At 56.8% G+C, this 21,817-nt stretch overlaps 8 protein-coding genes across 8 annotated transcripts; 2 read left to right on the forward strand and 6 right to left on the reverse strand.

Moving 5' to 3' along the window:
* Positions 1-14: 14 nt before the first annotated feature.
* On the forward strand, positions 15-6,486 carry ubr1 (E3 ubiquitin-protein ligase ubr1; the record flags this gene model as incomplete). Its single annotated transcript, XM_032029988.2, has 2 exons — positions 15-6,160; positions 6,219-6,486. 2 exons carry the CDS (start codon positions 15-17, stop codon positions 6,484-6,486), a joined length of 6,414 nt encoding a protein of 2,137 aa, XP_031890530.2.
* Positions 6,487-6,948: 462 nt separating this feature from the next.
* Positions 6,949-8,603, reverse strand: Wdr5 (WD repeat-containing protein 5; the record flags this gene model as incomplete). The annotated part of the gene is made up of 2 exons (XM_032029989.1): positions 6,949-7,516; positions 7,567-8,603. 2 exons carry the CDS (start codon positions 8,601-8,603, stop codon positions 6,949-6,951), a joined length of 1,605 nt encoding a protein of 534 aa, XP_031890531.1.
* Positions 8,604-9,358: 755 nt separating this feature from the next.
* Positions 9,359-10,906, forward strand: css1 (Inositol phosphosphingolipids phospholipase C; the record flags this gene model as incomplete). The annotated part of the gene is made up of 1 exon (XM_032029990.1): positions 9,359-10,906. The coding sequence occupies one exon, from the start codon at positions 9,359-9,361 to the stop codon at positions 10,904-10,906; it is 1,548 nt and encodes a 515-aa protein (XP_031890536.1).
* A 138-nt stretch (positions 10,907-11,044) lies between these two features.
* cbk1 (Serine/threonine-protein kinase cbk1) lies at positions 11,045-12,901 on the reverse strand (the record flags this gene model as incomplete). Its single annotated transcript, XM_066150777.1, has 4 exons — positions 11,045-11,842; positions 11,891-11,978; positions 12,006-12,644; positions 12,705-12,901. 4 exons carry the CDS (start codon positions 12,899-12,901, stop codon positions 11,045-11,047), a joined length of 1,722 nt encoding a protein of 573 aa, XP_066009979.1.
* A 282-nt stretch (positions 12,902-13,183) lies between these two features.
* On the reverse strand, positions 13,184-13,651 carry CGGC5_v001128 (uncharacterized protein; the record flags this gene model as incomplete). Its single annotated transcript, XM_032029993.1, has 2 exons — positions 13,184-13,422; positions 13,477-13,651. The coding sequence occupies 2 exons, from the start codon at positions 13,649-13,651 to the stop codon at positions 13,184-13,186; spliced, it is 414 nt and encodes a 137-aa protein (XP_031890325.1).
* A 752-nt stretch (positions 13,652-14,403) lies between these two features.
* On the reverse strand, positions 14,404-16,055 carry FPR4 (FK506-binding protein 4; the record flags this gene model as incomplete). The annotated part of the gene is made up of 5 exons (XM_066150778.1): positions 14,404-14,609; positions 14,665-15,107; positions 15,168-15,319; positions 15,376-15,849; positions 15,972-16,055. 5 exons carry the CDS (start codon positions 16,053-16,055, stop codon positions 14,404-14,406), a joined length of 1,359 nt encoding a protein of 452 aa, XP_066009978.1.
* Positions 16,056-17,086: 1,031 nt separating this feature from the next.
* On the reverse strand, positions 17,087-17,925 carry inhA-1 (Isonitrile hydratase; the record flags this gene model as incomplete). The annotated part of the gene is made up of 2 exons (XM_032029995.1): positions 17,087-17,301; positions 17,361-17,925. 2 exons carry the CDS (start codon positions 17,923-17,925, stop codon positions 17,087-17,089), a joined length of 780 nt encoding a protein of 259 aa, XP_031890454.1.
* A 1,317-nt stretch (positions 17,926-19,242) lies between these two features.
* Positions 19,243-21,412, reverse strand: CGGC5_v001131 (uncharacterized protein; the record flags this gene model as incomplete). The annotated part of the gene is made up of 3 exons (XM_032029996.1): positions 19,243-20,390; positions 20,491-20,716; positions 20,849-21,412. 3 exons carry the CDS (start codon positions 21,410-21,412, stop codon positions 19,243-19,245), a joined length of 1,938 nt encoding a protein of 645 aa, XP_031890323.1.
* Positions 21,413-21,817: the final 405 nt, after the last annotated feature.

Consider the following 21,817-nt stretch of genomic DNA (forward strand, 5'->3'; position numbering starts at 1 on the left):
ATCCAGGCGGCATGATGGAATCCTCCATGTCATCCCCAGAGCGCCAGCTCTGCGATCGCCTCAGAGACCTGCCCAGGAGATGGAACTTCCAGTACGACGACAACGCCCACCATGACCTCCTCGACATCCTCTTCTGGTCATTAGCAGGCGGCGACCGCTACATGCCTCTCTTCTTTCCGTCCGGTCGGCCCTCCCACAACCACAAGCTCCACGACGCCCAGGGCGCAGTCGAAGGCGCCGAGTACACCGAAGCCGCCCGCGGCAAGCGATGCGGCCACATATTCAAGCCTGGAGAGGCCTCCTACTCGTGCCGAACCTGTAGTACAGACGACACCTGCGTTTTGTGCAGCCGATGCTTCGACTCGACAGACCACGCCGGTCACATGGTGCGCATCAGCATCTCGGTTGGAAACAGCGGCTGCTGCGACTGCGGTGACGACGAGGCTTGGAAGGTCCCCATGTTCTGCACGATCCACTCCGAGACCGACCCGGATAAGGCAGAGGGCAAGGGCAAGCAAGCGGCCGGCCTGCCGGAGGACCTGGTGCAGAGCATGCAGATGACAATCGGCCGTGTCTTTGACTACATTTGCGACGTCATATCGTGCTCGCCGGAGCAGCTCCGACAGGCCAAGACCTTGGACTCCATTCACGCCGATGAGGAGCTGTCGCGCCTGTCCCCAGAAACATACGGCGAGGGTCCTTCCGATCACACCGAGTATGCGCTGGTCCTCTGGAACGACGAGAAGCACACCGTGGAGGATGTGCAGAATCAGATTGCACGAGCCTGCAGGACCACAGAAGCTCAGGCCCTGGAGCGCGCCACCGAGACGGATCTCATTGGCAGAAGCATTCTCAAGCGGCTCGATGACCTTGATACCTTGCTCGAGATGGCCACGAAACTGGAGCACATCAAGGTCACCGTCACTATCCGGTCATCACGCGACACATTCCGAGAGCAGATGTGCGGCGCAATGATAGAGTGGCTCAGTGACATTTCGGGATGCAGTGTCGGATCGGACCATGCCATCTTGAGGCAGACCGTTTGTCAGGAGATGATGAAGCCTTGGAGGAAGGGCAGCCCCGGCACGCACGCTGTCGTGGGCAAAGACGGCATCTATGATGAAGAGCGATTCCTCAGAAACCTTGAGCAGTCCCAGACCTTCACGCAGCACGTACTTTTGCAAATGCAGCGCATAGCCGCTCAGCAGGCAGCGCGCGCCTTCGATGCTAGTGATGACGAAGATATCGACATGGGCAGAGGGAACGGCACTCCGGACAGCGACGCGGGTGACGACGACGACGATGATGAGATGGACGACGACGACATCATGATGGTGGATGTTCGGGCTGAAGCTCCCGGGGACATTGGCCTGGAATGGCGCGGAAACGACCAGGCGTTGGAGGAAGACGAAGCCACCATGGCCGGGTACCCGCCGCCTCCGCCTCCACCAGCACGGCGGGCCGCGCGGGACCGCGACCTGACGCCCTCAGATTCGGATACGGCCGAGCCTCTGATAGCCCCTGCCATCTACGCCAAGGCCAACCTTGAGATTCCCAAGACGCCGGGTCAAGGAGACAAGGTCCCCTCTCCTAAGCCGGGAAGGTACTGGCTCGAAACGCCGCCCGGATACATGAACCGGGAGAACGTCCCCCCCGCCGAGGACGTCTTCCAACGCGTTCGTCTTGATTGGCTCATCCTGTTTGATCTCCGCATGTGGAAGAAGGTCAGAAATGACCTGAGATCCCTCTACATATCGACAGTCGTCTCGATACCCGAATTCAAGCGTATTCTCGGTCTTCGCTTTTCCGGACTATACACCACCTTGGCGCAATTATACTTGATCGGTGACCGAGAGCCAGATCACTCCATCATCAACTTGTCGCTGCAAATGCTTACCACGCCGTCGATCACCGCTGAGATCGTGGAACGAGGCAACTTCATGACAAGTTTGCTCGCCATCTTTTACACATTTCTCACAACTAGGCAGGTGGGGTACCCCTGGGACGTCTCATCGAACGCCGTTCTCGCATTTGACTCGGGATCAGTGACCAACCGGCGGATGTATCACTTCTACCTGGACCTGAAATACCTGTTTGGTTCGCCCCATGTCCAGGAGAAGCTGCGTAGTGAGGAGCGCTACCTGTTGCAGTTCCTAGACCTCGTCAAGCTGCACCAAGGCATTGGTCCGAACGTTAGGGCGGTTGGGGAACACGTCGAGTACGAAACAGACAGCTGGATTACGGCGTCACTGGTCACAAGAGAGATCAACCGACTGGCTCGACAGTTGGCGGATGCCTTCAGAAACGTCCCCGAGAATGAAGCGCACCTCGTGGCTCAAGCAATCAGAATGACAGCCAAGGCCGTGATTCTGCACTCCGTTGGCGCGGAACGCCACCGTTTCAAGCAGGCAGAAATCAAAGATGAGGTCAAGTTCAAGACGCTGGGTGACTTCGAATTCGACAACGAGTCGTCTCGGTACGAGGTTGTCAAGTTCACCGTGGAGGAGGATCCAATCAGCTTTCACCACGCCCTGCACTACACGCTCTCCTGGCTTATCGAATGCGGAAAGTCTCTGCCTGCTTCGAGCATGAAGGCTCTCCTGAGCTTCACCACCCAAGATTTGAGGCTGCCACCGCGCACCATGGGTCGCAAGATGATGCCCAAACGAGACAACTCCCCTGAAGACAACCTCATGGCCACCTTTGACTACCCCCTCCGTGTTTGTGCTTGGCTCGCCCAAATCAAGGCCAACATGTGGGTGCGCAATGGCATCAGCCTTCGCCACCAAGCCGCCACGTATCGTGGAGTCAGCCAGAGAGATGTTTCACACCATCGTGACATTTTCCTGCTTCAAACTGCCATGGTTGTCGCCGATCCGAGTCGTGTTCTTGCGTCCATCATTGACCGGTTTGGTATGGAGAAATGGGTCAAGGGCTTCTTTGAGCAAAAGTCGGCGGCTCAGGATGACGTGCAGCATCTCGACGTGGTTGAAGACATGATCCACCTGCTGATTGTGCTTCTGAGCGACCGCACCTCTTTGATCGCCCCTGGGGATGAGCCCAATTCCAACATCCTTGCCATTCGCCGCGACCTCACCCACATTCTGTGTTTCAAGCCCCTCTCGTTCAATGAGATTAGCAACAAGTTGCCAGAAAAGTGGCAAGAACAAGAAGACTTCCATGCTGTCCTGGACGAGATGGCTTCATTCAAGCCCCCTGAAGGCGTGTCTGACGTTGGCACTTTCGAGCTGAAGCCTGAATTCGTAGAGCACATCGACCCATACATTGCTCACTACAACAAGAACCAGCGAGAGGAGTCTGAGCTGGCGTACCGCAAGAAGATGGCCATCAAGACCGGCAAGCCTGTGGAAGAGATCGTCTACGAGCCCAAGCTTCGACCCATCCCCTCAGGTCTGTTCAAGGACCTGGCCGCGTTCACCGGTACGGGCATGTTCGCGCAGATCGTTTACTACTCTTTGCTGTACCCGTTGGTTGCTGGCCGCCTCACACCAGGCGTCCCCAACACGCGCATCGAGACCTTCCTCCAGGTTGTTCTCCACCTCATCCTCATTGCCATCTCTGAAGACAAAGAGGATGAAAGTATCATGCCAGACGAATCGCACAGCTCCTTCATCTCCATCGCCTTGACGCGTACGGCCCGAAGCAACTTCATGCAAGAAGCACCCACTGCAAAGACAATTGTCTCTCTGCTTGACATGATGTCGACCAAGGAGGAGTTCAAGGCATGCCACCCCAAGATCGGTCTAATTCTCAAGCGAATGCGTCAGAAGCGCCCTCGCAATTTCGAGAACGCTTACATGCGATTGGGCGTCTCAGTCGACCGCATCGATACTGCCTCGCCAGCTACTAACTCGGCCGAGGAGGAGCGAGAGCGGAAGAAGAAGGCGGCACTCTCTCGCCAGGCCAAGGTCATGGCACAGTTTCAGCAGCAACAGAAGAGCTTCCTGGAGAACCAGGGCAACATCGACTGGGGTTCCGACCTCGAGGATGAGGATGAGGTCGAGCAAAACGTCGATCGAAAGAACAACTGGAAGTACCCTACAGGGACCTGCATCCTTTGCCAGGAGGACACGGACGACAGGCGACTCTATGGAACCTTTGCCCTCTTCAATGAAAGCATGGTTCTCAGGCAGACCGACTTGCAAGATCCTGATTTTGTGCGGGAGGCGTTCCATACCCCCTCTAACCTGGACCGATCTGCGGAGGATATCCGTCCCTTTGGAGTCGCCCACGAGAACCGCGAGGAAGTCGTCAAGGTCAATGCCAAGGGCGAGAAGTTTGCTGCGGAACGCCAGACGATTGGCAAGGGGTTCCCCTCAAACTTGTCCCGTCCTGGACCCGTCTCTACCGGCTGTGGGCATATGATGCACTTCAGCTGCTTCGAGATGTACTTTGACGCAACCAATCGCCGGCATCACCACCAGATCGCACGTCATCATCCAGAGAATCTTAGGAGACAGGAGTTCGTCTGCCCTCTGTGCAAAGCTCTCGGCAACGCGTTCCTGCCCATCATCTGGAAGGGCCAGGAAGAGTCATTCCCTGGTCCCTTGCAGTCCCAGCATATCTTCAGAGACTTCCTCGACACTCAGATGAAGTCAGGATACTACATCCTCGGCGCCAGCCGTCCTCCGGACGAAGTCCAAGCATCGTTTGCCAAGTACACTGATGGACATGTCACCAGCGCCTTGGCGGAGAAGGCGTCGCAGCTAGTTGACGAAGCTTGGTCGGCCGATGATTCGGGTCTCGACTCTGTTGTTGTCAACACGCCATTGACGAATGTGTTCCCGACAGCCACCACGCCAGTCTCGAACCGCCGATCGCTGCCGAGCAACAGCTCAACCATTGTCGGCGAATTGGTTCGGGTCTACCGCCGTCTTCGCGATACCATGTCGTCCAACGGTTTCGAGTCTCGCCACACCTACCCCGCTCGTGAGCTTAGAGAGAAGAACGAGCTGGTTTACAGTGACATCCTGGCCAAGCTGGTTGGCTTCTCAGTTTCTGCTGCAGAGATACAACAGCGAGGCACAGAGGCACAGTATGGCTTGACGTTGCTCGAGAAGATTCCTGAGCAAAGCCTCACGCACCTGCGCATCTTGGCTGAGACGGCAACCTCATACATCGCAACTGGCAGCCTCAAGGCAGGCGGTGATAACTTGATAGAGCAGGAGTTCCGCAAAAACAGCGAGCGCCAGCACGTGCAGCTTTTCGTCTCTCAATACTTTGGACAAGAGACGGAGACTGTGAGCCGACCGACCGACATCTACGCGCCGTTGTTGGGACAAGACCCCTTCATCTTCTTTTCGGAGTGCGTATTTGGTCTGATTCCTGCCCAAAACTTTGACATCACCCACATTCTACGACTATGCTACCTCGCAGAAATTGTCAAGGTTGTCTACCACATGGGTCGCAACATTCAAGTTTCCACCTGGGTCGGTCATCTTCTGAATAAGTCCACGCAAGATCCGGCGCTGAAGAACTTTGCCGAATTCTGCCTTGCAATCACCAAGGTCCGCATGGAGATCAACGTGTCTTCCCACGAGATGCCCAAAGACCTGGGCGAGAACCGCGGGTTCAGCCAGCCCGAGTTGGACAACTTGGAGGGCTACTACACCTTTGTCAAGAAGTACGCCTTGACTTTCTTGAGGAAGAGCATCGTTCTTCTTTACGTCAAGTACGGCGTCGACTTCAACAGCCACGTCTCTCCCCAACCCGATGCGGACGAGCTGGAACGTCTGACCGAAGCCCTCCGCGTCCCGACGTTCGATGAAATGTGTGCCGCGGTCACTGACCACGGCCCATCCTGCGGCTGGCCAGCTTCGACCATGGGTCTGGTCAGCGGCTGGATCCGGCACCAGATCATGTGGCCTGGAGATTTTGACAGCAACCTTCCGAGTACCGCTCTGATCAGCCACCCCGGCATATTCGAGCTGGTGGGACTGCCCAAGAACTACGATGCCCTCATAGAAGAGGCCACCAAGCGCAAGTGCCCCACGACCGGCAAGGACGTTTCCGACCCCATGATCTGCCTGCTCTGTGGTGAAGTCTTCTGCGGCCAGGCGGTCTGCTGCCTCAAGGAGGAGACGTCATCCGGAGACCGCGAGCCCCAGAGGATTGGCGGCTCGCAGCAACATATGCGAAAGTGAGTATCCACATTGTTGACCCCTCGCAAGTTCCTTACTGACTGAAATCGCGTCCAGGTGTCAAAAGAACATTGGCTTGTTCCTCAACATTCGCAAGTGCTGCATCTTTTACCTCTTCCGCCTCTCGGGCTCCTTCAGCAGCGCCCCCTACATTGACAAGTACGGCGAGACGGATCTCGGACTGCGCCATGGCCGCCAGCTGTACCTTAACCAGAAGCGCTACGACTCGATGCTGAGAAACACGTTCCTCAGCCATGGCATCCCCAGCTTCATCAGCCGGAAGCTGGAAGCGGAGATCAACAACGGAGGGTGGGAGACGATTTGAGGGGTGGAGGTCAACTGTTCGTATGTACAAACGATTGAGTTCTGAAAGGAAGAGAGGGGCCCGACTTTCGTGAGGTTGGGCAATGAGCGGAGAGAGAGAGGGACGGAGTACATTGGCGGCTAGAATTATTTCCCCTTTAGTGATAGCCCATCTAGTGGATAGACTTTTGCGCATCTCCATCTGCTGCGATTCGGTTGCGCGTTATTGGGGGCGGGACACGCAAGGAGTTTTCACGGCGGTCGGCCAAATTGTTTTGATCATCACATCATGGTACCTTAGATCACATAGCACATTGCATCTTGATGCGAAGAAGAAAGCTTTTCCCCTCAAATTCTAGGTCCTGACCCGAGCAGACATCTCCTTTTCCCGTGGTATCAAATGTAGGTAATAATAGCAGTAAATGCTGGGACTTTTTGAGTCTCAAGTATATTGTTGCGCCCTTCACACAGCATCAGTCATTCTTCACGTCCCGCCCATCTCCATGTCTTCTTCCTGCTTTATCGGCGGTTCCGTGCTGCTCGCTTCATCCACCTTGTCCGCCTCCGCGTGCCCATTCGTCAAAACAGCATCAGCGGCGGCAGCATCACTGCCGTTGGCGACCACCCTTCTGAAAATCCTGATAGACCCATCCTGCCCCGCGCTGACCATGTTGTCCCCATGGACATCGACCCAGAAGCAGACGCTCCCCTTGCCGTCCCGGTCCTGTCGGTGCGCGGGCATCCTCTGGACGACTTCCTTGGTGACCACGTCCCAGAGGACAATCTCGCCGTCCTCGCTGGCGGACGCGATGAAGGCCCCCTCGTCGGGCACGATGCCAAAGCACCCCCCGATGGCGAACTTGTTGTTCGCGTGGCCCTGGTAGGTCTTCAGGACGGCGCCCGAAACGTAGTCCCACAGGCGGATGCTGTTGTCGAGGTTGAAGGCGAGGACGAAGCGGCCGTTGGGCGAGAAGCAGACGGAGGTGACGGCGGGGTTGTCTTCGTGGACAAGGGTGCGCAGGCATTGGCCTGTGTATGTATCCCAGATACGGCTGTCACTCTTCGTTAGTGTCTCATCCAAGGGGAAGGGGAGGGTGCTCACATCAGTCCGTCAGTGGAACAACTGACGACCAACGTCCCGTCGCAGCAAAAGTCGATTCCGCTCACGGGGTCACTGTGCGCGGGCAGACTCCTCATCAGCCTCCCCGCCCTCACGTCCCACAGGAAGACAGCCTCGTCGTAGCTCCCGCTCGCGAGGATGTTGCCCTTGGGCGAGAAGGCCAGGCAGTGCACGTAGTTGTGGTGCCCCAGCAGCGGCGGCATCGGCCTGTGGCTGCTGCCCTCCTTGGCCAGGACGCCGCCCATGCCTTTGGCCGTGACCTTGGGCCGGCCCGTGACCCTGTCCCACAGCCGGATCGCCTTGTCGTCGCTGCCGGACGCGAGGGTGCCGCTGTCGGGGCTCCACGCCACGCAGCTCACACCCGCCATGTGGCCCACCAGCGTGTCCATGTGCTTTCCCGTGTCCGCGTCCCAGATCTTGAGCGTGCCGTCCGCCGAGGCCGACGCGATCCACCTGCCGTCGGGCGATATCCGCACCTGCGACACGGGCTTGCCGTTGTGGCCGCTCAGCACGCGCGTCTCGCGGTACGTCGGCCGCACGGGACCCTTGCGTGCCGGTGTCGCGGGGGTGACTGCGCCTCCCGTCGTGACTTCAGCGTCCTCCTCTGCGCCAGGCGAGAGTCGTAGTCTGCGGTCGACATTGTCTGCGAGGCTCCGCGGGGATGACGAGCCGCGGGACGTGGAGGCGGGCGTCGGAGAGCGCGAGGGTGATGCGGTCGGGGAGCGGGGTGAGCGGGAGCGAGAGCGCGAGGAGCGGGAGTAGTACGCCCCGTTGAGCTCGTCGTCGCTTGGGGACCTGCTAGGCGTCATGCTAGGACGGGCTCGCTGGGTGGACAGGCGGCGGCGGTGGGTTGTCTTTGTGCGCTTTGCGGCGACGGAGGCAGCCAGCTCGTCGCCGGTGACCGTCAGCTCGTCGGGGGAGCTGTAGCGGGGGGTTGCTGTCTGGTCGAGGACTTTGCGACGTTTCGGGGGCGGTTCGGGGAGGGGTGTCGAGACTGCTGGAGAGTTGAGGTCTGGCATTTTCCTGGGACCGTCCGCGGTCGTCGCGTCGATCTTGTTGGGTCGGGGAAGCCGCAGGTTGTGGAACTTCGATATGTCGGTATCGAAGGCAAGAAGGGAAAAGTAGGAGGAACTGTCGGGCGGCGAGGGAAAGAGGCCAGGACAAGGCTGAAAGTGACGATGGACATGAACTTTTGGAAGCAGCAGCAAGGAGCAGCAGCAGGGAGCAGGGGGCCTGACGTTTGGCGGTAAAGCGCACTGCACTCACTGTCAGCCTCGTCCCACCGCACGGATCGCCAGAGGGTCGCTGGGGGACGCTAGAAACAATCCAGCGGGTCTGGAATGCTGCAGTGACACTGCGGCTACCGATTGGTCAATGGGCGTTTTGCTGGTGGAGCGGCGCCGTTGAGGTGCACGTAAAAACGGGGCCCTCCCGAACCCCCGGCCGGCTGCCGACGGAGGAGAGAGTTCACGGCGCAACGTCATTTTTGGAGAGTCAGTCTGAGCGATGGGCGATGGCTTCGTCTCATCTTATTCAAGTTCAAACCTGAGGCTATGATCATGAAGCTTGGCCGTTTTGAAGAGTTTTCACTCAATTTGCATTGCTGCGGAACATTCGGCGCACCTTTGACCGCACCGCATCCGTCCATGCCTCAATGCAACCAGATCTAACCGCCCTCATCATCACCACGCCCATCAGCCCAGCTTCTTAAAGAAACACTAGTTAGCCCCATCCATCCTACCACACCCACACTCACCCCGCTACCACCGCCAAGATGGAGAGCCCGTACGAATCCGCCCAGCTTCTCAGGCAACACAGCTCACCCCCATCCCAACACATCCAGATGCAATCCCTCAGCAGCCTCAACAGCGTCAAGATGGACAATCCAAATGACCTGCGCCTCCTGACCTTGAACTGCTGGGGTCTGAAGTACATCTCCACCCTCCGCGCTGCCCGCCTCGAAGCGATCGGCCGGCGCATCCTCTCCCTCCCAAAACCGCCAAACATCGTCTGTCTGCAAGAGTGCTGGGTCACAGCCGACTTCGAATCCATCCGCCACACCCTCGCCCCCATCCTCCCGCATGCAAAGTTCTACTACTCGGGCCCCTTTGGCGGCGGCCTCGCCATCCTCTCGCGATGGCCCATCGTCGAGTCCTCCATGCACCGGTACCCTCTCAACGGGCGTCCCACCGCCTTCTGGCGCGGCGACTGGTACGTCGGCAAGGGCATCGCATGCGCCCAGATCCGCATCCCCGTCGCCGCCGGCGAAGACGACATCGCCACCACCAGAGAGCAGACGCTGAGCATCTTCAACACGCACACCCACTCCCCTTACACCGAGAACCAGCCTGGCGACAGCTACCTCGCCCACCGCCTCGCCCAGGCCTGGGAGATGTCCAAACTCTGCCGCGGCGCCGCGGAGAAGGGTCATCTCGTCCTCGCCATGGGCGACTTCAACATGCGGCCTCTCAGCCTTCCCCACCGCATCATCACCGCCCACGCCCCCGTCCGCGACGTCTGGCGCGAGCTGCACCCGGACTCGTCCCTCGGCGCCGTGGAGGACCCACTCGAGAAAACCCGCGGCCGCCCGGCGCCCACCGCGGACTTCAACCTCCACGAGAACGGCGCAACCTCGGACGGGCCCTTCAACACCTGGCGCTGGCCCAAGCACCTCCAAAAGAAGCTCGGCGAGGGAAAGCAGCCCGTCGTCATGCCCCCAGACACGATTGATCTCAAAGGCAAGCGACTGGATTACATCTTCTTCGGCGCGCCCACGGATCCAAACGGCGGGGAGTGGGTCATCAAGGAGGCGGAAGTCGGCATGGTAGAGCCTCATCCCACCCTGGGCTGTTCCCTGAGCGACCACTTCTCCGTCGAGGCGACGCTGTCATATCACCCTACCAGGATCCGCAGAGATCCCAGGCTGTCCGCCAGGCTGTCCATCCAGCTTGAACCCTACCTCCTGCAGAGCCTGTCCCTTTCCGATGCTGAGTACGACAGTATTCTGTCCACGGTGCGTGAGTACGTCACGCGTGAGGAGAAGCAGCGTTTTAACAGGGGTATGCACTTCGCTTTCTGGTTCACTGTTCTTTGGGTCTGTCTTATAGGCGTGTGGTGGAGTAAGCACAACGCTGTGGCTTTCATTCTGATGCTCTTTAGCAGCTTCGGTTTGGTCGCGGGTGTTATCGATGGCCTGTTGTCATTGCTATTCTTCAACACAGAGTTGAGGGCCCTCAAGGAGTTCGAATGGGAAATGAAAAATGCCAAGGGTCAAGCTCTTTGGAAATCTGGGAGGGCCTCAGGGATGGAAAAGCCTATGTGAGCGGCAACCCCCAGAATAGTGTCGATGGCGATGATGGAAGAGCTTGTATATACACGATAATGTTTATGTCTTATTTCTATCCAATACCTCTGGTTCGTTTACCTCATCAAACGCCATTACACCAGTAGCCACCTCAGATCAAAATGTTTGAGCCGGTTGCAGGCTTTCAATCTGCGAAGGGTACGCGAACGTTTCGCCCTGTAATACGGCATGGTATGGTTCAGCGTCATACTGTGCAGGAGCCGGCCGGAGCCTGCTTCGAGGCTTGCGCCACGAGTAGCCCAGAAACGCCGTTTGCTTCCTCAGCTGCATCACTTCATCTTTCGTGTCCGGGTCCCTGAGCAGCATGTCTCTGGGTCGCTTGCGTTCCTTTCGACCATACTTCCTGACGTACTCTTTCAAGCCATTCTTCCCATCGTAACTTAGCCTTGAGAAACATTCGTCAATGTCGCGATCGATTTGCTTGAGCCGCGTTGAGTCGTAAGGCTGCTTGATGGCATTCATTACAAAAACGACGTGTTCTTCTCTGTAATCACAGGCCGCAAGAGATCTCCTTAGTTTAAGCCAGATTCGGTCGGGGATGGCCTCGTTCCCGTCTACTACATCTTGACCATCAGAGCTTGATGACTCGGACCAGTCACTGATGGGCTCGTCTTCTTCGAAATAACGGGTGTCGAGGTCGCCGCGGATGAGGGGCAGCCACTGTGGCGTTCGTTCACGCAATTGAGACCATTTGATCCCTCGAAACCACAGATGTCTCTTGATATCAGAAGCATCGTTCGGAAACACGTACTGGTGCCGGATGAGACCTTCTTGGTCGCGATACTGCGGAGACGAAAGACGGTGATGCTTCTCCAGAAGCAAGCGGTTAATCAGATCTTTACATGCGTCTGATACTGGAGGTTCTTCGGGAAAAGCCAAGGGTCCCTTGAAATTCTGTCCACAGTTAGTAATAGCAGGTTTTCAGCAGTCCGTATTACTCACGGTGATGTTCTTCTTGGTGTACTGGCGACCCTTATCAGAGATGAATGGCGTATACCCGTAAAGGCATTCATAAAGAATGATTCCGATGCTCCACTAGTCGCATCTGCCATCGTACCTCTCACCCATGACGACTTCTGGAGCCATGTACTGGCTGGTGCCCACAACGGAGCGAGCATGCGACCGGCGCGTGGCAGTGGCTCTCCAGTTGAGAAGATCATCGACCAGAAGGCAGTCTGAAGAACCACGTGGACGATTATTTCCGTTCCTGTTCTCCTGCCCCAATCGCTCCCTGAGGAGTAGCTTGCTGCCTTGTACAACTTGGAAAGGAGGCTCGTGTCGTGTAAAGTTCAGCTGGCATGAGCTCTGCTTTTGTGCTGGATCCGAATTTGACTTTCGGTCTTCATAGTCTCCGTTGAGGGCGAATGTCTGTTTCGAGAGCAGCCCTTGTCGTTGCCATCTGTAGTACGAAGTGTCGTGAGACCAATGGTCGTCGAACGCAAGGCCGAAATCTGAGATCTTGAGATGACCGTCAGCGCCAATGAGAAAGTTGTCGGGCTTCACATCCCGATGAATGCAACCTAGCCTGTGCGCTTCCTCAACACAGAGTATCATCTCGGCAATATAAAACCGTGTCCGTGACTCGCTGAGCACTTTTTCTCGAATCAGCAAGCCTAGGAAGTCGCCCCCAGGCATGTAGTCCATGACAAGATAGAGATTCGCCATGTCCTGGAAGCTGAACAGCAAGGGGACAATCCTGGCGGATAGTTCTTGGTTAGAGAAAAAAAAAAACACCAATAGCAAGAGGCAAGCTCACCATTCGGAATCTGAGGCGGCGACCAAAAAGTCTCTTTCCGCCCGCAAGTGACCTTCTTGGCAGCTTCGAATCATGTCCGACTTTCGAATAATCTTCATGGCGTACACCTCATTGTACTTTCTTCGGACGTACTTATCTCGAACCATCTTTCGGACGAGCTTCACGACACCAAAGCTACCCTTACCGAGGATACTCATGGTCTTGAAGTCATCAACGCATAATCCAAGGGGATGCCCATGCTTGCTGTTTCCCGATGCCTTCGTTGACCATGTGGACAAGATCGACCTGCAGCTCTGAGCTTTGTCGACTCTTTGCTTGCGGAGATTGCTAGACTCTTCCTAGAAGCACAAATCCATCTGCTGCTGAACCTCCGTGTTGGATAGATGCGAGTGGTTCAAGTGGTGCCGGAGCGCGGAGACACGCTGTCGACGCTGCTCGAGTGGCCCCCTGTGCGCACCACGAGGAGAAAGAATCTCTTCCTAGTAGCTCTCCAAGTAGATCTTGGCTGCGGCGACCTTCTCGATGGTTCGAACCCTCTCAACGTCAACTGGCTGGAGCGTGGGAGCCTCGTCTTCTTGCGATCGCTGCGATCGCTGTGAGGTCTCTTCGGCGGCCGCGAGCCTGCGAGGGCTCTGGTCGCGGTCACCGTTCATCCGGATCGGGACCTTTATATTCTGGATCAAGCGAGAGAAACTGCTGCTGCCGCTTGATCTGGGTCCTGCCTTAACGTCAGCGTCCACCTCGACGTGTTACTCATCTGGCACGGCTGTACCTGCAGAGGAGATACTGAGCTTGGCCCAGCCCTGGATCTTGCGGATCATTGTCCCGTTCTCATGGCGAAGTTTCATCGGGTGGTTTGCCTTGGCGTGGACGGGACTCAGATGGACAGATGGAAGCGGTGCGGTGTACAGCGGAGTGCTGCTGGAACGGCGAGGGGAGGCTTCCATGGCGACGATTGGGTAACTGGCGTGATGTATAAGTTTGCTGATAAACGATCTGTATGAATGACGTAGAGTCCAAAAAGAGAGACGGAAAGCCGACCAGCGATGGGTGCTTGATCTGGCGATGTGTCTGTGGACGTTGATGTTTCCCGGGTTTCAGAGCAAAAGGAAGACGACAAGATAAGTATTCCAGCCACGTTCAGCAAATGACACTCAGCAAGGGATTGGCTTCCGGCAGGGGCAATGTCGTCACTCCTTCTGGTGGCAAGAGGCATGTTTCCACGGCAACTGGCCACCTGCCGAAGCATCACGAGACGGATGGAGCAGCAGGTCCGGGACTAAAATGGAAACAGTAAGGAAATCTTTTCGTTAGGAAACCGAAACTAAGTACAGACCGACCGGAAGAAACCATAACCGGTGCGAAAATTCCTACAACGGAAACTCTTTTGTGGTACGCCAACCAATGCAGTGTAAGTCCTCGCCTCGTCATCCCATCCAACAAAATCTGCTTCCCGCAAAGTGATGATTGCAGATCTTCACAGATAGCCACAGGTCGGAGACTCTCCATTGCGGCACGGCGCAAGCATATGCTCGCAATCCCGCGAACACACATCATTATAAGGGATAGTCATCGTCTGGACGCCGGTGCCCAGCTAGTCCAAGCCATCTTCGTGGTAGACATGCCAGGCAAGTATGTGTACAGTAGGGCACCCTCAGTCGGCGTCTCTTCGCCGAAGGCGGGCATATCGTCAAGACATTTACTTGATCTCAAGGAGCTTGACGTCGAAGGTCAGGGTGCTGTTGGCGGGAATGCCAGGCAGGCCCTTGGAGCCGTAGGCAAGGTGAGCGGGGATGGTCAGACGACGCTCGCCGCCAATAGTCATGCCGAGGATACCGACATCCCAGCCCTTAATGACCTGGCCCTTGCCGGCCTTGAAGGAGAAAGGCTTGCCCTTCTTGTTGGCTGCAGGCAGAGTTAGCATAGCGAAAATTGAAGGATCGTTCTCATCTGTGCTTACCATCGAACACCTTGCCGTCGTCGAGCTTGCCAATGTAGCGAACACCGACGGTATCGCCGTTCTTGACGGCGCGGCCAGAGCCGACCTTGCGGTCGTCAATGGTGACGCCCTGGACGACCTTGACGCCGACCTTGCCAGCCTGCTTCGCCTTCTCAGCGGAGCCGGTAGGGCCCTGCTCGAGGTTCTTGGCGAACTGGACCTTCTTGTCGGACTTGGGGGTGGACTTCTCCTCGGCGGCGACGGCCTCGCCCTTGTTGTTCTTGAGCTTCTTCTTGTCCTTCTTGGACGGCTTGGACTCGTCCTTGCTCTCGGCGATCAGGTCGTCGAGGCTCTCGGCGGCGCGCTTGTTCTTGCCCTTCTTGGTCTCGACCAGCTTGGGGGCCTCCTCGTCGTCGGAGTCGACCTCCATGACGCGGGGGTCGGCGGTGTCGTCGAGGTCATCGCTGTCCTCGTCAGAGACCTCGCCCATGGCGTACTCGAGCTCATCGGGGGAGAGGTCGTACTCGCCGTCCTCGTCGTCCTCGTCCTCGCTGTCGGAGCCCTCCTCGGCATCGATAACGTAGTTGCCGGTCAGGTGGACAGTGTGGGTACCAGAGACGACGAAGAAGACCTTCTCGCCCTCGGTGACGGTGATGTCAAGAGGCTGCTGGTAGTTCTGTAACATTGTTAGCGGGGTCCTCGAAGGCGTCTGTGGGTTGTGGCGCAACTTACGCGCTCGGTGTCGAGAGTGCAGATGACAAAGTTCTCGAGGTCGAGACCGTCCTCGTCGTCGCTGTCCTCCTCGCTCTCCTCATCCTCGTCGTCGTCGGAAGCCTTGGCCTTGCCCTTCTTGCTCTTGCCGTTGGGCTTGGCATCGTCCATCTCCTCGTCAGAGTCCTCCTCTTCTTGGGCAGCCTCGATCAGCTTCTTGAGGGCGTCGGCCTGCTTCTGCTTCTTGGACTTGGCGGGGTCGCTGGGGCCGCCGTTGGGCTCGTCGTCATCATCAGAGTCCTCGTCATCGTCGTTGGCGGCGATCAGAGCCTTCATGTACTCCTCGTCAATCTCATCATCACCATCCTCCTCGAGGTCGTCGCCGAAGCGCTGCTTGACCAGGCGGAGGGTAGAGCGGGGGACAGCAGGGATGTTTCCGTCGTTGTCAGCCTCAGGCGCCTCGGTAGGGTCAATGGCGGCCATGGTGATGCGGAACTGCAATTGCACAATCAGTCACTGTCGTGAGGCGAATGCGCCGGGCGCAAGTAGCAGTCCAGCAGCGATTCGCGCGCTGGCGCACCCCAGGCTGGGAGCCCAGAGGCGAGGAAGATACTTACAGTGGCAGGGAAGTCGGGAGAAGCGGGAATGAGGACATCGCCAGGAGGGATCTCCAGACCGTAGAGAGCGACAGGCTGGGCCATTTTGCTGGTGTGTGAAGTGTTGCGTTAAAAGAAGTGAAAAGGATGCCGCGTTCGGACTTGTACTGGGAATAATTAAAACGTCAAAGGAGTCAAAGGACCGTTGACTTGAGAATGTCTTGTTTGGGTATCGAGGGAATTGGGGGTGGAAGAGATGAGAGTTGCAGTGGAGGGAGAGAGAGGTTGTACAGAGAAGGTGAGGTCCAGGTAGAAGAGCTTTTGCCTGAAATTTTTTTTCCTCATCGAAGCCTGCCCGGGACCTTTTTTTTTTTTTTTTTTTTTTTTTTCTGGCGTCGACCCCACCGCCCAAGGCACTAGCGCCGCCTTATCGGTCTTATCCTGCCATAGCAACAGCTGCACAACGACGACCTTGACAGGGAAGCTGCGTCCGGGGAAAGAACTGCATAGGACCCTTGCTCAAGAAAAAAAAAAAAAAAAAGATGGACTCCAGTTGCACAATTGCGGACGGTGAGGATGGTGATGGAGCCACCGAGAAGCATCAGCGTACACCGCTCTGTTCTTCCTCCCGCTGCCTCGGCGCGATCCAGCGCAGTTGACATGGGTCTTGGATAACGTCTGAGACCCGCTCTGATGCGATTTATTGGGAGTCTGGCCCGCCGTTGCACGTTGCAGAGGCAGGACATCCGGACTGGAATGCACATCATCTTCACGTCTCGCAAAGACTGTCATATATCTCGAGAGATGAGGATAAATGGCAGGATATCTGATGATACCTTGACCTTTTTTAAGAAGAATTCTTCCCTCTAAAAATCTGCCAAAACCGATTTTTCATAAAGGCTCTGAAAAGAAACTGGGTCTTCAAAACCAACATGAACCCGCCGTTACAGAAGTAGGACTCGAATGCACACCATCTTGACCACGTCTCGCAAGGCCTGTTATAGATGCTCTGTCTCGAAATTATTTGACGGATGAGGATATCTCTCCAGTAACAACTTACGAAAGGAAAGATACTAGGAAAAGACAAGCTGTCTTAACAACTCCGTCACACAGCTCACATCTCATCCCCTTCTCGATCACACGCCCTTCGCCTTGCCTGGCCTCACGAACCAAGCCTTGACAACCTGCCACACAACACCCAAAAAGTACACCGTCTGCCCCTCCCCGTAGAACTGCCCGCGATCACCAACATCCGCCATCGAACACGCAATTTCAGCCACCGGCCCCGGGAAGTGCTTGCTGTTCCTCCTCGCATACGCCGCGACGAGGTCGTTCCCATTCGTGATCCCACCTATTCCTCATCATCAGCAAAGCCTCAAAAGAAAACAAGAGAAGCAAAACAAAACTCACCACCACTCCAGAGATTCCCATCCTGAACCCACCGATACCTCTCCCCCGAGAACTTCGTCCCGGGATACTTCTTCCTCAGCAGGTCCTGTACCCCCCTCGGCCCGCACACCGTCCTCCCCTCCAACAAGCCCGCCGCGCCGCACAGGAAGACACCCGTACACACGCTCAGTACATCCGTCTCCTCCCTCTCCGCGTGAGCCCTCAGGAACCCCAGCACGTCCTCCTCCCACTTGCCCCCCGGATCCGGCCCGGGGACTAGCAAGATGTCGAGCCGGCCGGGCTGCACGTCCGGATGGGCAATGTCGTGCGTCGGCGCGATCCGCAGATTCGACGTGATGGGAAGCAACTTCGTCTCAGAGGCGGACGGAGAATAGCCCGCGGAGGTGATGTACGATATCTCCACGCTGGGCGCCAGGTCCCGCATGTGCTTCGGCAGGAGGTCCATCGACTCCAGGCCGAGGTACTCCCTGGACATCATGTGGAAGATGTCGATGCAGGACAGGTCGAGGAGTTGGACCTCTCCCGGCACAAAGACGCCGATCCTGACGACGTTCGTGTTCGCCATGCTGGGACGCTCTGATATTCAATGTCTAGTTGTCTGTGGAGGTTAGCGACGAATAACCAAAGTATTCAGATGTCTCACCTGATCTACCCGTAAGCTGGAAACTCGAGTTGAAAAGCCTCTACCGGTCAGCTCTAGAAACCACATGCAAAGGACCACCGTCGTCTCTTGTATCGTATTTAATGCCGCGACAGCCTCGCTCGATCACCTCACGCCAACCCGACGGCCCTTGTGGCTCCGGACGACGACGGAGTAGCCCCGTCTCCGGCCCCATCCTCGGCCGGCTCTTACGGCCTCTCAACACCGTTGTGAGAATGGGCCGGCCGCCGTTGGCTGCAGGCGGGGAAGCTGATTGGCCATGACATGACCAACTTCCGAGAGGCGTCGGGTACTGGCGGTCATACAATACTCGACTGTCGTGCTGACATCCGCTGGGCTTAAGCATACCAAAGCCGACGACACGCGGCCTCCAAGTCAACGTCTATCGTCCGGACGGGCTGATGCTGGTTACGTGTTCAGCCTCTCATCCACAGAAACGACCCAGCCGCAGCAGCTGACGAATCTGCAATTATCAAGCACGACGATACACACGAAGGCCACATACACACTGAACAGCGAAGGGAGAAACGTTTACAAATTCACATCATTCGTATTGTTGGTGGCAACTGTCTTCCTATTGACCACTCCCCGATCCACGTTCTAGCGTTGCCATGATCATGAATCGTTCTATGTACACACAATTAAATATTATAGGACTCGTCCATTAATGGGTTCCCGGGATTCTGTGTGTCGGCCTCCCATCTGTTGGTTGTGGGGAACCCACTCTCAGCTGTTCCTGCCGGGCTCGTCCTGTCCCCAGCGGATGCGTCGTCTTTGTCACCCTCTTGGCATCTTTCTGCCTCTGGTGGTTTGAACATCGTCATGCTGGCGTGGATATGTCCTACTCCGTTCGTTCCACTCCGTCTTCCGTATAAGCGAATGCACTTGGACGGCTCTCTCGCTCGTCAAGTTCCTGCGTGTTGCTCCGAGAACTCCGGTTTGAGGCCCCATGAATCCCCAATATCTCTAGAATGCCGATACCATGCCATGCCATGCATATCAAGAATGCCCTCATCTATTTACACATGAGGCTTCTCAGAGCCCCAACGTCTTCAAACACGTTAAATCGAGTTAAAAACCGCCGTTTGGTGGGTCTTGCTAGAATTGGGCTGTGCGTCGAATCGAAGGAAAAAATAAAAGGAGCCAACGCCGCCTATGCCAAGGAGCGCGGTCCAGTCGAAAGGTAGGTAAATGATAACAGTGAAGGGAATATAATTGTCGTTACGCCATTTCGTCTGCTGAAAGTGATTTCGCCCTTTGTCGGGTGACCTTTTTGCTGACCGAGTACACCAGGTCCAGCGTCCAGAAATGGCACAGCTGGGCCTGGGCGCAGGGGATGGCTCCGTAAATGGGAGCCACCAAGGGAACCATGGCGTAGTCGATAAAGTTCTTCTTAACGCTGCGGTAAGAGAAGTTCATGCCGTCGGAAAGACCGGCTTCGGACATCTCGCGCTGGCGGGACTTGACGCAGATGCGGTGGAAGCTCTCGTACAGGAACAGGTAGAGTGCAATCTCCATGAAGCCGAGAGTGCGCAGAACGTTGCAAATGTCAAAGATCCAGCGGAGGTGAGCGACCTCCTCACTGCCCTCGGTGACCCAGACGTACAAAGTGGAAGCGACGACGAGAATGGTCATCTGCAGCGGCAGGAAGTGGGCCTCGAACAGACGGTGGAAGAGGTAGACGATGCGTTCCCAGTTAGGGGCCTGGAGAGTGTCGTGCGTGACATCGGAGAAGATGCCGCTCTCACGGGGCTGCTCGGGGTTCTCCTGGTCAAGAGGGGCCTCGGGGACGTAAACATCAGAGGCGTCGCCGAGAGAGGTGTGCAGAGGGCGGAAAGCGCGAGAGGTGTGCTTGCGCTCTTGCCAGAGCTCGACGACCTTGCGGAGAGCGTATCCGGAATCCAGAGCACCCCACATGTGTCTCATAGCCTGCTTGTACCGGGCCTGCATATCCGAGTAGAGTCCGCGCAGACCCTTGGAGCCGTTGCCGCAAACGTTGCTCTGGCTGACGGGGCTGAGCACGGTTCGGACCGTCAAGTTTCCGTTGAGCGCGAAAAAACACTTCAGGTACATGTGCAAATCCTCTCCGATAGCCTCGTTGTCGCAGTCCCAGCCACCGACGCGGTCGACAAGATCCAGGGGAACAGAGTAGACGGACGTGGGAGGCGCAATGGTCGAGCCGCCGTACAATCCGGACATGCCGCCGGCACCCCAGAGGATGTCGGCAACACGGACAATGGCGGGAACGGCGTGGGCATTGCGGTCGAAGATGATTGGGGCCGAGTACAGGGTGGTCTTTGCTGTTTCGGGGTATGATAGGTGCATGGTGGTAAGCAGGGCGAAGTAGTTGACCGAGAGGTGGCTGTCGGCTGTAGATACCCCACGTTTTGGTCAGCGAATCATTCTACACGCGCAAAAATTGGAAACATTGACTGCGGCAGAATCTCTGATTCTGACATGCGCACGTACCGTCAATTCCTGTAATGATCACATCCTTGCGGGCGGTCATTGAGTATTTTTGGCTCAACTTGCGGGCAGCCCATGCCACGTTGCTTCCCTTTCCGGCGGACTCCCCTGGGATGTCGGAAGGGTGAACAGTGTAGTCGATGCCGCGGAACTTCTTGACGAATTCTTGGATGAGAGACATGGCCTTGAGCTCGACGTTGGGCTCACGCTGCTCCATGCCCAGGTAGACCTAGAGGGGTCCGAGTTAGCGGTTGGACGCATGATTCGGAGCGCGCGTCATCCAAAGCCGGCGGAAAGTTTACCGTGGTTGCGCAAGTGCTCGACCGGTGGAAAGAAGACAACATGTGGGAAATGGACTTACGTCGTAGCAGCTGCGAGCCTGAGGGTGCGAGGCAAGGACCTCAAGGGTCTCCTTCAGCGTGTCCATCTCCTCCTTGTAGTTGGGAATGATGATGGCGTGGATGACGCGGTCAGGTTCGCCATCGGCGTCGGTGTAGAGCTCGGGCTCGGTGTCGCCAGCTTCGCTACTGGAGGCGGAGCAGCCGTGGGATGAGGTCAAGGTCTCGGAGCTGGACAGGGAGGTGGAAGAGCCGCGACGGCGATGAGAGAACTTGTAATCCCTCAGGGTCTTGTTGCGGGCGATCTTCTTGAGGCTGCGGGTCATGTCGAAGACGGCGTAGCAGCATCGGATAGGGAAGGCGAAGACGAGGATGTGAATAAACAGGCAGTAGTATGCGAAGATGACGGTCCAGTAGCCGGCGCCCTTGAACGTCGGCGTGATGGCGCTAAGGCTGTCCTGATGCATATAATTGAAACCTTGTGCCGAAGCAGCTGATTCTTTCGAGATAACCCAGTAACTGAGAGACAGCAGGGCCAGCATGGCCAAGCCGCCTGCACGGCGCGAGGCCCAGGCGAAGAGGGACATTGTCGATGACCGACTGAAGCTGTGTGTTGTAGATGGAGGCGGCGCGATACCAGCGATAGGGGCGTCGTCGACGGAAGAGCGACAGGGAGGTGAGTCGTCGACGGCAGAAAGGCGACTGCGAGGTGTCTAATCTGTCGAGGCTTGGATAGGGAATGTGCGAAGCCCGGTTTAGGTTGCTCGAGGGAGGGCGAGACCAACAGCTGCACAAGCAACGGACGGATGAGGGAGAGAGGAACGGAGGGGGGAAGGAGGGAGTCAAGACCAAGAAGCAGTCGAATGGAGCCCTCTTACCCAGCAGGTCGGACAGCGGTCTCTCGCACGCGCTCTCTCTCTCTCTCGTCACGTAGGAGGAGGAGTGGTTGGAGTAGTGCAGGTGGGAGGGTTGGCAGAGAGGAGGGGAGGGGA

The sequence above is a fragment of the Colletotrichum fructicola genome (assembly GCF_000319635.2).
Source record: "Colletotrichum fructicola Nara gc5 chromosome Unknown KSG_Nara_v1_contig01, whole genome shotgun sequence".
Lineage (NCBI taxonomy): Eukaryota > Fungi > Ascomycota > Sordariomycetes > Glomerellales > Glomerellaceae > Colletotrichum > Colletotrichum fructicola.